This window comes from Nelumbo lutea, chromosome 7 (assembly GCF_056320005.1).
Source record: "Nelumbo lutea isolate HS-2025 chromosome 7, American lotus-T2T, whole genome shotgun sequence".
Taxonomy (NCBI): Eukaryota; Viridiplantae; Streptophyta; class Magnoliopsida; order Proteales; family Nelumbonaceae; genus Nelumbo; species Nelumbo lutea.
The window spans coordinates 56,987,186-57,002,319 of record NC_142690.1 but is presented as its reverse complement, the minus strand read 5'-3'; the positions used below and the strand labels follow the sequence as shown (position 1 = coordinate 57,002,319).

The following is a 15,134-nucleotide window of genomic DNA, read 5'->3' as shown; positions in this document are numbered from 1 at the left end:
CTCTATAGTTTACAACCTATTTACTTAATTAACCTTTCACTAATTTTACCAAAAAAAAAAAAAAAACCTCACTAAGAAAATAATAGCATGATCACCTACATTGAGTAGAAAATGTTCAAGAACATGGTATCATGATTGTTTATTGAAATGGACAAAAAAATGATAGTCATTTTTATTAAGGGCCAAAAATGATCATTATTTTTATTATCTTTTGATTAAATTTATTCAAATGGACAATAGGGTCAAAACCATCATTTTCCCCTGCCATCTAATGAAAGGTCAATAGATAAATTGATTGCAAAATATAGAGGTATTTTAATAAAACATAAACTGTAGGTTAGAGGCAAACTGTTCTGGTCATTATATCAAAAGTTGCCCTTTATCCGCTAGAATCCCTTTAATAAAGGGTAAAAAACTCAAGCCTCCCTTAAAATTTCATGTAAATACTGAAACCTCCCTTTTTTTTTTTAACTTGAACCAAGACCTCCCCCTAAAAATACATCAACCGTTATATGTAACAAACGAGTTGAAAAAGTGAAATATACCCATAAATTAAAACACAACCTCACAAAAACCATTCAAGGCAACTAAACCTTAATATATCATCTTTCGATTGCTCTACCGCTACCCTACCTGCAAGGCTGCAACAGACCACCAATGGTACTCTCCAAATTTCCACTGATACAGACCTGAGTCAACTGATGTTCACAGGCACCACTTTCAAACTTTGCTGTTAAGGTGCTCACTGCCATCAAATCAACCTTCACCAGGTTCACCAAATTACCATCATGAAGTTCCCAACATAAGTCTACTACTACCAATGGTCGTCGATCATCTGTTATGCTTGGGCTTGTTACATCGTCAATCGACATCCATCAGGTCAAGCTTCATTGGTCAGCCAAGACACGACCAGTGGCTTCCATCTTTGACCAGGACTCAAGGGAACTGATTTTTTTTAGTTAGTCATCAGGTTTGTATCTGAATACGTCAAGAACATAGAAATTCAAATGAAAAAGATAAAAAGAACATCAAAGAGAAATCAGAGATTCGAGTATGGTAACAAGGATCGAAGTCAGGATCTGATTTTTTTTTTTTGTTCGGTTGGCTACTCGGCTTTTGTTCCACTAATGGCGTTCTTTGGTTTTTCATTCTGTTCCGTGCAGTTTGAAAATTTCACAAGCAAATAAGAGTAATGGCAAAGGATCACAAAAGGGGTAAAAGTGGGTTTCTCTTTAAAGTTTCAATGGCACTTATGGTCATGTAAAAATGATCTGAATGGATGGTTATTGGAGGGGGAGCTATTTGTCTGATGACGACACCAAACAAGGGAGGTTTTAATCCAATTTGAAAGAATGAAAGTTTCAGTATTTGAGAGAAGTCGATGGGGGTTTAAGTCTTTGACCCTTTAATAAATACATGAAATTATTGGGAGTGTTTTAGTAAATGAACCTTACTTCGGCTTACCCATTACTACGGCTGTGCTTCAAATTTCAGTTTGCCACCAACCGTTTGGATAGCAAGTAATTTGCCGGCTGAGATTATACAGGATGCATCAAATTATCAATAGTGCTATTGTGAAGGTACCAATTCCAATTTATGACCCAATCCACGTAATCCATCCCCACCCATTTAGGTTAAGTGTGAGTGAAGTGGATCGCACCCATTTAGGCTATAAGCAGAGAGGTGGTAAAAAGGGTTGATGGTTGGATGGGTCGATTGTAGTTCAATTCAACCCACACCCGATCCAATTAGAGGTCCATGTGAAATAAACTTGTCTCAACTCTGCTGTCTTAGAGTCAAATTATCTGATCTTCAATCTCCATAGGGACCATGTCCAGTTCAAGATGTACAGATATTTATCAATAGCTTAATAATCTGATTGACTGCAGACAATCAGCAGACTTATGCATGAAGAATCAACGAATCAAATACATGGTCCCTCCAACAAAGCCACAACCCCCCCAAAAAAAAATCCAATCATGGCCTAGGGTTCACCATTACTTTACAGTTGCCATAGATTTGGTGTCTTGCATTGAAGACTTCTTTCTATACGAAAGGATTTTCATCCTATAGCTCCTGTTAACTTCGGCTCAGAGCTTAACTTCACCTCCTATAGGCGGTCCCATAAGCTCTTTCATAGGTTAAAATTTACCTCTTCATTCAATATCCTTGATCTTGCAATTCATTTAATCCTGGAATTTCCAATTTTTACTCCTTTCTTTTGGCAGATTTTCCCCTTTTTCTCTTCCTATTCCTTTTCTTCAATAACCCTTTCTCAGCTAATGTCTTCAGCTTTTGAGCTTTACGTGCTTTTTCCTGCTCCTCAAACCCATCATCCATCATCTTCATTGTTGCAACACGTCTTGCTTTGTACACCTGCAAAATGCGTGGTATTTTGTACTGTTAAATATGTTTTTTATCAGTAAAAAAGAATTTTATTTAAAATAGGTTAAGACAAAGTTTTACAACAGGTAGATTGTACTGTTAAGTATGCTAACAAGTTGCAGTTGCAATTGCGTCTGTCCTTGAACAATTCAAACTAAACCTTGGGAACGTTTAGTTAGGATGAAGAGAAGCAAAAATGCAATCAAATATAAATAATAGGTCATGAAACTACGATGTGTGAATCAATAAGACAAAACTTGTAATATGAAGTTAGAACTACACCCATAAAAAAATGGACATTGCGAGTATAGTGGAATTCCAAGCATATAAATATCCCATGAGGGGTTTTGCCCCCACCCCCCCAAACCTAAACTTTTTTAACTTGTTTATATAAAAGGTTTGGTTTTATGATTTTAGTCATGGTTCATTTTCTGCTAAGAAAAATTTGGTTCATTTTCTCCCCAACAATTAATCTTCTACTTCAAAAAGCTTCTTCCTGATCGTCTTCTTCCTCATTCCATGCCTCTTCTCCTTCCCCTATTACGAACTTCTTTAGCCTCTCCTCATCAGTCGTTACTCCTTTCAAAATTCAAATGTACATTTTAGCAAACTCCACACCTCCCCCAAAAGAACAAACCTAAATTCTTGCCAACTTTGACATCTCTAGCAGCAAAACTCTCAGATTTCTACAAAACCTCCCTTTTGGTGACTAGAATAGCCTCATCAGGTTTCTTTTCTTCCAAACCTCAACTGTCTCTTTGATGTTTGATCAGAACCTGAATTTTGTTCCCACTTCCCACTTTTCCTTCCCTTTTTCTAGTAGATTTTTGTAACATGCACTATTTGGAAATTATTTGCAGCTCAATCTTTCTTCGGCACTAATTCACCCGTGTAGCCATCTGAAATCACACTCCTTTTTCCGACCCAGATTGACTCCCAACCTGCCAACAACCACTTTAGTTTTTGAAATGTCCTCCCACTATCCTGCCGCACTACTCTCTTCAACTTTACCAACATCCTCCTGGTTGCAAACAAACTCCAGAGTTCCCTCAACCCTTTCAACTACCCTCATAGATCCTCCTTTTAACACACTACCTTCCCTTAAACCTTCTTCCTCTTTTCCTCCCCTGGTAATCTTGATCATAACAGATCAAACTATCTTCTGAATCAAAGAAAAAACGCACTCCATCTAGATTGGAGAAACTTTTCCATCCCATTTTTTACGGTGATGAATTGTGGCACGATGGATACATTATGAAGGAAATCCAAAGCTTAGCAAGAAACTGGCCAGCAATTTATTCTTTTATATGGATAACTGAAAGAGTTAATTAATATGTAGTAAAAGAATTAGATATTTATAATGTACTCAGTACCCCTTAAGAGCAGGGTGTCCACACCCGTAATCCATTTACTTTGTTTTAAACAAACCAGATTACAACTAAGCACAATACAGTTCTGCCCTGTTGATCCTTCAGCTAGACCATTGGCCAAACCATTTGCTAGTTGTCTAGTCTCCCTCATTACACATCTTTAGTTCTATGTCCCCTCCATGTTGTTCTTCATCCATCCCACCATCAACCTCCCTTCATCAATAAAAGTTTTCCAGGTTAAGCGCTTTGGCCATATTCAGCTCTTGTAGTACCATCCAGCTTTCAACAAATCACCTTGGCCTATTGAACCTAGCTCTTCCATCAATAAGTTTCCAAGTGCCACGGCCATTTTCAGCCTTTGCAGTACTACACCTATTTCAGCTTTCAACAACACATCTTATGTTCCAAGAGCAGCTAACTTCTTGGCGGATGCTTTGCCCAAGCTAGGGATCAAATTGTTCAGGGGGGGTTGTAAGAACAAGTTATGCAAACAGTTAGGAGGCAGATGATAGCATAGATTGAGGGATGCTCATGCTTGACATATCAACTTGCAACTCATTCTTTTATCATCATTAATAAAGTTTACACTTACTAATAAAAATTGAAGTAGGATCCTCTCAGTCAAATCATTATTTAGGATGCAAAAATCCCAAGCTTTATTTACAAAGAGTTCCTAGAATTACTTATGCCCTACAAAGTTGCTTTTTTTATAGTTAAAATAGGAATTTATTAATATCAATAGAATCAAGCATTATAAACAGCTCTTTGAGAGGTGTGAGCTGCAACCTCTCCTAAATAGGAAAATAAAGAGACAGAAAAATAAATCACAACTGAAGAAAACAAATCACAATTGAGCCCAATACAGCTTATCCCTTTCCGCCCCTTGCTTGTCTAAGTAATCAGACAGTATTAGCTGATATCCCCACCCATTGTAATCTCACATTCATGTTTCTTGTTAACCACTTGAACTTATTGATTTCATTCCTGTAGAACCAAGAGAGAGACTCAGGGTCCATCAGCCATCTCACCACCACCACCTTAAAAGTTAGAATCACCTTCAATAACCAAATTTTCTACTCTTAGCTCATTTGCAATTTGGATTCCTTGTACTGCAGGGAGTAATTCAGCCCTTATTGAATCTCCTACTCCAACAAGACCCAAGAATAAGGTAAAAAAAAATGCCATCCTTAATTCTAAGAACCCCTCCAATTCTAGAGGAGCATGGGTTGCCTTGACAACTCCCATTAAAGTTTCACCTGTCCTTTTTAGAGGAGTTGCTTGCCACCAGCCACCACCGACCATTTCCTCCAAATATCATCAAATGAGAATTGGTGAAAGTGCCCAAAGTCTATAGCCAATATATTACCCTTGTCATTACACAGTTCCAAACTTCCCCTCTACTTCTCTCCTTCTATGAGAAGATTCTTGCATTTCTTCTTCCCAAAGGGTCCAAATCACCACTGCTCTTGTACACCACCACATTACGCTTCCTCTTTTCTTGGGCCAAACAAAGGTTGAGGAGTAAAATAAAAGTTTTACCTCCGTTGGCAGATTCCACCTGCATCCAAACAAATAAAAGAACCAATCCCAAATAGTTGCAACAAAAGGGCAAGAGAGTAGTAAGTGGTAGCAATCATCTCCATTAGATTTGCAAAGTATACACCAGTTCAGGGAGATACAAAGAAACGGTCTTCTCTTTTGTAACATTTCCAAGGTGTTTACTTTCCTATAGGACACTTCCCAACAGAATGCATTGATTTTAGGGGGGATAGGCCTACTCCACACCTCCTTAATAGGGAAACATTGAGGATTTAGGGGCTGACAAAGGGACTTAAAAAGGGAGCCACAAGAAAAGAAACCTTTAGGGCGGGGGAACCAAATATTCTGTCTGGCTTAGGGGGCTCCAAATAAACATTACCAAGAGTAAACAAAAGCCCAGCCACTGAAGCAGACTTCTCATCCCTCAACCCTCTGCAATAACCAAAATCCCAATTCAAACCTGTAGGAGAAACAACTGTGAGGAATGAAAATGCAACCCTTTTTTTAATAAGCAAGATACAATCCTTTTTATACAAAGAAATAGAATACAAAGAGGGATAAAGATCCTTAAGGGCAACATTACAAACCCAAACATCCTCCTAGAAGCAAACAGAATTTCCTAAGCGCACATCACACTTGGTGACGTGGAGAAATTAAGGAAGAATACCATGAATAGCCTTCCAAGGTACTTACAACGTAGCCTAACATTATACACCAACATCCCAACCACTCTCAGAAATACCACGAATGCTTGCCACCATCTCATGCCACAATCACTCCTCTCCAAAGGCCATCTCCATAGCCATTTCCCTAAAAGTGTAACATTCTTATTAACCACATTCCCAAGACTCAAACCACCCCCCTTCTGCACACTAACTCCCACTTAATTAAAAGGTCTTTTTACCCTCTCTGGCTCCTAAAGAAAATCCCTCATCACTTTCTCTATCTTTTTGGCTTCCCTAGTTGGGATCCTAAACACTGACAGAAAATAAACCAGTAGGTTAGTTAGTTAGCGTGGATTTTATCAAAGGTAACCCTGCCTCCCAAAGAGATATAATTCTTTCCAAAATCTACTCTCCTTAGGGTTGGCATCTAGGAGAAGACCTAAATAGATTAAAGGCCAAGAGGTGGTAGAATTGTATTAGTATCATAAGTATAAGGTCCTGTACAATGAGAAGTTGTACAAGTATAACCAGTATTAGGACTTCCCCCCCCCCCGAAAAAAATAATAAATAAATAAATAAGTCTACCCTCAAAAAGGTATAAAAAAAACCTCATCTTTAAATACATCAGACGAGATCAACCAGCGCTTAAGCTCTTCCACTATAAAGTTGATAACCCCAGTCTCAGACTTAGCTTTTTGCTCAAAGACTCAATTGTTCCTATCAATCCATAAAGACCCAATTGCACAGGGAATAACAGACCATACTTGCTTTCCTTTTTTAAGACATGCCTGGGATTTTCCACCCATATGACAAGGAAGAGACTGGCTCCAGCCAGCAACAGCTTAGATTAATTGCCTTACAAAGCAAGTCTGGTAAGGTAAAACCTCTTCTCAGCAACATCTCTTTGGTGAGGCACTTCTCCTTGGTAACCACCCAAGAAAAAAATGACTTTTAAGGGAGCTGATACTCTTCATATGGCCTTGAAGGGAAACAGCTGCTGAACATCTACAAGGAGACCCAAATAGCAGGACCTAACTGAGAAGCTACCAGAATTTGCCCACTTCCAGCATCTAGAGTCCTCAAGTTTGGGTGCTGGTTCCTAAACAAAGAAAGGGGTTCTACCACTTGGTCCAACTCCCAATCATTGAAATTTCTCCTGAAAGCAGGAGACCAACTATTCTGTTGCCCTCCTGTACAAAGCAATCAGCAACAGAAGCCTGAATATCTTCGGCCATAATAAACAAAGGAACCTTTCTTTTAATGGAATGTCACCACACCATGGGTCGACCCAAAACCTCAACCTGCTTCCATTTTCAATTTTATAAGAAATACCTTTGATGAAATGGGGGTATACCCTGTACATGCCTTTCCAAATACTGCACCCATGAGACAAAGTGAGCCACCTGCATCCCATCCATTGTTGCTGAAACCATATTTTTCAGCAATTAACCTTCTCCATAATTCCTATGGTTGAGTGGTTCATTAAAAAATCTCCAGAACCATCTCCCCAAAAGTGCCAAGTTAAACAACTTCACCTTTCTGATCCCCAACCTACCTTGAGAAACAGGTTTACAGATCTCACACTCCTCCATATTGATTCCCGCAATGCAACTCTTTTCAAAGTTGATTTCAAATAAGATATCAATTTGAACTTTTTTTTATCAATTCCTTTAATTCACTTACCTTCCTAATATCTCTCCCCACTCCCCAAGATATTATGTTATCATCTGCAGACTGAAAGGTGGGTAACCGGAACATTGTTTCTGCTTACTGCCCTACTCTCCAACCCCTTATCTCATCTTCCCTATCTGCTTTAAGGATTAATCTACTAAGCATATCAGCTACCAAAGTGAAAAGGAAAGGTAAAAGAGGGTCACCTTGCCTTAAGCCTCTACAAGCTGGAAAGAAACCCTTAACCACTCTATTAACCAAAACAGAATAGTGACAAGAGAAAAGGCAGCAAATCACCCAATTGCACCCTCTCCCCAAAACCATACATTCTCATCACCTCTTCTAGGAAGGACCGCCAAGTCATAGGCTTTCTACATATCCAATTTACAAACAAAACCTTCCCACCTAGATCTCCTCATCTCTTCCATGCATTCATTGGATATCAAAATTTGGTCAGTTATTTGTCTGCCTTGTAAAAAGGACCCTTGAAATGGGCTGATTATATAAGGAAGTACTGTAATTCTCAATGGCAAGACTTCAGCTAGATACTAGAATTTTATAAATACTAGTCACTAAACTAATAGATCTGTAATCCTTTGGGTGCTTAGCATCAGACTTCCTCTCTAAAGTTGCTTTTATAGAGTAGATACTTGCACTGGGAAAATACCTCGCCAGGGGCTATCCAATTAGGAAAGGAATGGAGATTCGGACCACCAATTTTGTGCTTTGCTAAAATCAAATGAGTCAGAAAATAATTTATTCCTGCATTGTCCCTTTGTCTATATAATTCAGGGTTATTTACTCAATCTATCTTCGATCAGTTGGTGTTCCCAAGCTCAACGATAGATATGCTAACAGCCGGACATATTAGAGGAATTTAATTTATGGATACTTACATATTAAAGGCCTTGACCATGGGGCTTGGTTTTCAGAAGATTGTGGCTACAAAGCACTCCTGGATATCAAATTATCAATACATATGGGCTTCAACAGAGTGAAGCAACAATCAAATTTAATTTATGATCCTCTTTTTTTGCAAGGAGAATGGCATTTTTCTTTTAATTTGTTTATAGTTTATGCATTCTTCTATCATTTTTTTCTTGTTTATGTGTTTCCTTAAGGCTTTTTTATTGGTATTTGGTGCAGTGTTTTAAAAGCGCAAGGGCCAATTTGCGCCTGAGGTGCAAGGCACAAGATGAGGCACGTGCCTTTTTGAAGAAAGGTACAAAAATACCAAAAAAACGCTAAAAAATAAAAAAAATGTCAGAAAATTCAAAAAAAAAGCCAAAATTTTAAAAACAAAATAAGCAAAAAAAATTAAAAAAAAATAAGCATAATGTTAATAAAAAAAATAAGCATAATGTTAATAAAAAATATAAACTTAAATTTTAAAATAAATGTTTTAAAAACTTATTATCTAAAATTAAATACATAAACATAACATGTAAAGCATATTCAAGTGAAATTTTAAAAATAAAAGCAAACATATAAAGCATTTTTTAAGCATGTAAAACCCACAATTTCTTTTTTTCTTAATTGCATTACTTCAAGTAGCTAATGTGATGCAAATCATATTGCATTTTTATTCTGGGTCGCCTTTGTACCACACCCCTCGAGGCAAGCTCAAACAAGTCCGTGTTAGAGTCTTAAATTCTTAGTTTTCACACCATAAATAATGATTTTGTAACTTTAATTGCCTTTTAAGAAAATATTTTATTACAATGAATGAATGAATGAACAACATTAGCAAATAAGGGGTTCTCGTTACCTTGAGGGGTGTGGCATGGGAGTCTAGGGGCAAAGCCCCCAGCCCAGCCGCTAGGTTCAAAAGCAGCAAATAAGCGTGAAATTTTCAAAAGGTGCATGCCTGGGCTGAGGTGCAAGGCACATCAAGCACACACCTAGGGCACCAGGCATGCGCCTTTTGAAAGGGTTGTGCCTAGGCATGCCTTTTAAATCACCGAATCAGGCGTGTGCCTTTTGAAAGGGGTGCACCTAGGACTTGGGTGAGGCACATACCCTAAAATGCACCTCGCCTGTGCGCCTAGGCGCACCTTTTAAATCACTGATTTGGTGTACGTTTTTAAGTTTGTTTATATGTATCAAGTTATATTTTTCTCATTGCATATTTACTTACCATAAATGGGCTGTACCTATATATTCTTGATGTTACACAATTAATGAAAACATGATTCATCAAGAGATCGAGAGAGAGAATCAAGTCAGACCGAGATTTATCAATATCACCTAACAACTCTCCAGAAAATATTTTAGCTACCATCCAGTAAAGATCTTACCTCTGTGATATTAGCAAGCACTTCATTCTCTTTACATTCAAACAGCTCCAGTTGTTTACCAATGACGGCCTCTATTTCATGAATAAGTTCTATGTCGCTCTGCAAATTAGAGGTCTCAAAAGTGAGATACTAATTATACAAATATCAGTACATCCATATCCACAAATACTACTATGAAGTACCATTTTACTTCCCCCTAATGTATATAACTCTTTATTCTTATAATGCTCTTCATATTTTACAATGCCTAAAAAAATACTAAAAGGAACTTCTCCCATGTTCGGATGCATCAAAAGATATAATCAGGCATCTTCTTTCTACAAACCTGAGTAACAAAGCTTACAGCTAGCCCACCTCTGCCAGCTCTTGCAGTACGTCCCACACGATGAATGTAGTCCTGTGGATACCTGTAGTAAAAAGAACAAGTTCTATCACAGAATCATCTTTACAAAGAATTTTTTAACTAAAAAAAGGGCCCATTAGAAGATAAAACCTTGGAATATCATAGTTGATAACAAGATCAACTGTTGGAATGTCCAAACCACGGCTAGCTACATCTGTTGCCAGCAAAATAGGAACCTGACCAGACTTGAATTTATGTAGTGCAGCAAGCCTTAGAGACTGCGACTTGAATGAATGCAAAGTTGAAGCTGTCTTTTCAAGCTCTTCCAATAATAAACTCAGTAGGTGACAACTCCTGGTTACACATTATAATGATGAATTGAAATTTATCATTAAAACTATTTCACAATTTAAAACTCTATCACTAATTTTTATTGCCCTGACCAAATTAACTGCAATCCTGTTTATCACAAAAAAAAAGGCAAAAATAGATGTTTTGAGCAAATAGATTCTTCTATTTTCACCAATTATACTGCCTATTTTATTGTGTCTTTATTCTGCCTCAACCACTGAGCAAATTCCAGAATTGTGTCCATTCAATTATTCAATCTAAAAGTCAGCCCGGCAGCAGGATTTATGGTGACCTATTTTTGGTATTAAGATAGTTGGGTCAGTACAAATTATAGGAATTTGGTTGGGGACAGAACAGCGTGCACATGAGGCCTATTGGTCATGCCAGAGAGAGCCTGCAGTTCCACAGGATTGCTCACAAGTTTCCTCTCTTGGAGTGACACCAAGTGACCATCTTGACTACTGGGTCATTGGCATGATAACATGAAGTTAATATTAAAGAATATAACATGCATCCCAAGCATCCAATACATCATCTGAAATTTGCGAGGTGTGATTACTTTATATATGGTGACATAAGGGGTCATTGCACCAAGCAAATAGTAATATCTTGGGCTGACAAATGTGAGTATGCAGGTTTGGGTCTGGGAGCAGTCACTTCATGCAAGAAAATGCCAAGGTTATCATCTGTATCCAATCCATCCCTAGATACTGGACAGATGGGAGACCAATATTGGGTAACGGCCCTTAAATGATGGCAACCACTTTCTTGACATAATAAAGGAACCTCCCCTCTCACACATACACACAAGTCATACTGGTGTCATGATACTGCACTTCCTATTTCTGTTTACAGCTTCCTTTTTCTTTCTAAACTAGACATACTATAAAATTTTCCCTTTTTTACAGTTACCAATACACAGGTGGTACATTTCAGGTTTCTGTCTTTCTTGCAATTTCCAGAACCAACAGAAAAACTGTTACTAGTAGATAAAGAAGCTGAAAACTGCAAATTATATCTCCAAGAATTAAATGGGAGAGTTTTCAAAAATCAGAATACATACAGGCTGAAAAACCATTCTGAATTGTTTCATCTGGAAAAAAGCATAACATTAGGAAGTGGTAATCTACTCCAATTTGAGTAAGATCATTGAAGACATTGTTATGGAAAGTATGAGTACAAATTCTGCAGATTAAGTGTTGTCTAGAGTCCTTTGTTTTTTGGGATACTAAGATTGCATGGCATGAAGCCAATAATCATAGAAGCAGTTTGTATGTTCTCATGTATATAGAGATTATCTTATTCCATGTCTTCGTGGTGAACTTGTTCACATCATTTAACAACAGGTCAATGGGTATAAACATGAAAGTACATCACTAATGCATGAAGTTAGAGTTCTTGCCAAGGACCAACTTATCCTCCAAAAGAGTAAAATAATGGCCCACAGAATGGAAGGCGAAGGCGGAAAAACCTAGGTGTGATATTCAATCATATCAAGAGCCACAAATAAGATTTATCATTATAAGCATTAAGACATGATTTAGACAAAATAAATGGTAGAACAAAATGTTTAAACAATGACAACAACAGCAACAGCAGCAGAAACTAGCACTAGCATTAATATTAATATTAAACTATAAAAGATTAGTAGTACCTGCAGGTGGAAACAAATATGATGGCGGAACGGATACCTATCTCCTCCATTTTTGACAAAATGTGCAGGAGATAAACATCTTTCACATTTTTGGGCATAAATAAGTACTGTTGTTTGAGAGATTCAACCGTCTTAAAACCCTCATATGCCTCATAAAAATATGCCTTATTTGCAGAAACCTCCAGTAATGTTTCTAAGTTGCTAGTCATTGTTGCAGAAAACAGGAGCGTCTGCCGAGCTTTGGGCAAGCATTGGAATACCACTTTCAAATCTTCTTCAAAACCGACATCCAAAACTCTATCTGCCTCGTCCAAAACTAGAAACTGAGGAAAATCAAAATAGAAGCAAACATTCAAAGATTTCTATAATACCTTCAATGAACTATTAACTGCTGAAGAAAGCAAAGAAAGTTAAGAACAATTTATTACCTTGGTCTTGGAGAACACTGCAGGAAGATCCGAATTCTCCTCAAGCAGGACTTTAATCCTCCCCGGCGTCGCAATCACGACATGTGGCCGCTGCATCAGCTTCTGCGCCTGATTAAGCATGTCCATTCCACCAACTACCACAGAACAACGGAGGTGCAAGCACGACCCAAGAGCTCTGAATTGCTCGGCTAACTGGTACGCCAGCTCCCTCGTCGGCGTCAGCACCAATGCAAACACGCCATACGGATCCTCTCCAAGCCGATGCAGTATCGGCAATGCAAAAGCTGCCGTCTTTCCACTACCAGTCTGTGCTAAACCCAGAACATCCTCCCCAGCGAGAATTCGAGGAATGCAGTGTTGTTGAACTGGAGTCGGTTTCTTCATCCCGAGCTCCTTGCAGGTCTGAACAGCCCATTCGGCAAGACCCAGATCGGAGAAACTGCAGGAAGTGCTTTGGGGATTTGTTGATTTCTCTAGTTTGTGAGAATGAAGTTGAGGGTTTTCGGTGACAGAAGAGGGTTGTTGTTTAGAGGATTTGGGAGTGAAATTTCGGGAGAAAAGAGGGAAATCTTCATCAACTAGAGCTTCCGTCCCTGCTTCTTCAACCATTCTTTGTTGAAATTTTGGAAAATCCTCGAGGGTTTCCTGTTGATGATAGTTTGCCGGCAACTTTAAAGAATTGATCGTTTGATAAACCTAAGTCCCAAGGCTCGAAGAGAGACGATGAAAGAGTGTGTAGGGTTTTAAAACGATTAACGATAGAAGGAGACCTACAAAGTACAAGCTTTTTCACAAATCCCTGCCCACAGGACACTACCGCCGTGTAGTTGGAACAACTCTGCATTGATGAGAAGAGTGACATTTACAATGTTCACTGGACCTGTTCATGGGCCGGGTGGCCCGACGGGCCGGCCCGGCCCCCAGACGGGCTTGAATATGCTTATAGGTTCGCAGGCTTAAATTCAAGCCAAAAAGCCTGGCCCGCAATAAATTCGAACTGGGCTTGGGTTTTGTCAAAATAGACTGGATCAGACCGACCTAAAATTAGACTTAAAATGGGTTATGTGATTATGTCCATTTGAATAAATTTTTTTTATTTAAGAATGTAAAACTGTGTTTAAAATGTAAAAGAAAGGGAAAAAAAACCATCTCGTAGGCCCATTGTTCATTTAAATAGGAAAAAAAATCTGACTTTTTAACTCTAATTTGAATAGGGAAAATTGTAATTTTTTTATTAGGTCAGGCTTCGGGCTTTTTATCAGGAACGGGCTCGGGCCCAAGTTATAGGCCTGTTGGTCGGGCCGGGCTCGGACTCGGGCCTAGCGTATTTCCATTAACGATGAGTAAAAGCCTGGCCCAGCCCAGCCCATGAACAGGTCTAATACTCACCTACAGTGTCTAGGTTGTGGGAAGACTGTGTGGGTAGGAGATACCTTCAGAAAGCAAAAAGGCATGCGAACAAAACATGGTATCCAGCTTTGAGGCCATGAGGAATTCAGCACACTTAGGGGTGTCAACCGTATTCGAAAATCTAATTTTGAATTTGATATTTGACATAATCGAATTGAATTCGGATAATTTTGATATCTAATCGGTTGAATTCGGATATTTTATTTTTTATCGAATAGTTAATCAAATTCGATTTCGGATATGACTTGATTCGATTTGATAAATATCTGAATTCAATCGATTATTTAATTTTTATATATAATATATAAAATAATTTATATAATTTGTGTATAATAATTAAGTTATATAAATAGTTTATATATATCTATATACTTTATATCAATAAAATATTTATTTTATATATTTATTAATTATCTAAAATAATTAATTAATCAAATTCGAATTGAATCTAATATTCGAATATTTAATCGGATTCGAATGTGGATATTAATTTTCAATATCCGTCGGATATCGGATTTTCTAATTCAATTCAAATTCAAGTATTGCCTCATCCGATTCAAATTCAATCCGTTTACGCCCTAGTCACGCCTTTATGCTGACATTGCCTACTTTAAGGACTTATCTCTTTGGGTGGTGATAGATAGGTACTCAACTTTCAATTGCAACACTTGAGAATCTTGAACTTTCAAAAATAAACATTTAGGTCCATCTGTTAGTATTCCATCAGTTAAATATTACATAATGTCAAAAATACCTTCTGTGTGTATTTTTTAGATAATTCTACAATGTAAAATCATTACCAATGAATGCCATCATAAGAAAATTTGAATATGTTATTTATTATCAATGTGAGAACGTGATTGTCAGGAGGTTTGGTTACATGAGAATGATCTCAAAAATACATGAAAAGGGTATTTTGACATTATGTGATGTTTAACTGACGGAATACTAATGGATGGACTCATGTGTCTATTTTTAAAAGTTCAAGGTACCTATTTTTCATCATCCCTGAAATACAAGG

The 15,134-nt window shown here is 37.8% G+C and overlaps 1 protein-coding gene across 1 annotated transcript; it reads right to left on the bottom strand.

The window, feature by feature from the left end:
• Nucleotides 1-1,790: 1,790 nt before the first annotated feature.
• On the bottom strand, nt 1,791-13,547 carry RH36 (RNA helicase 36). Its single transcript, XM_088955517.1, has 6 exons — nt 12,704-13,547; nt 12,276-12,598; nt 10,421-10,624; nt 10,253-10,334; nt 9,928-10,026; nt 1,791-2,376 (listed from the first exon to the last, which is right to left on the bottom strand). Exons 1-6 carry the CDS (start codon nt 13,310-13,312, stop codon nt 2,209-2,211), a joined length of 1,485 nt encoding a protein of 494 aa, XP_088811643.1. The 5' UTR covers nt 13,313-13,547; the 3' UTR covers nt 1,791-2,208.
• Between the last annotated feature and the right edge of the window lie 1,587 nt (nt 13,548-15,134).

Bases quoted from the DNA above. Each gene is read 5' to 3' on its own strand.
- RH36 (XM_088955517.1), bottom strand. From the start codon at position 13,312: ATGGTTGAAGAAGCAGGGACGGAAGCTCTAGTTGATGAAGATTTCCCT. The intron at 12,599-12,703 runs GTAATAAATTGT...GATTTTCCTCAG, and splicing joins CAGTGTTCTCCAAGACCAAG to TTTCTAGTTTTGGACGAGGC. The intron at 10,625-12,275 runs GTACTACTAATC...ATGTGTAACCAG, and splicing joins ATATTTGTTTCCACCTGCAG to GAGTTGTCACCTACTGAGTT.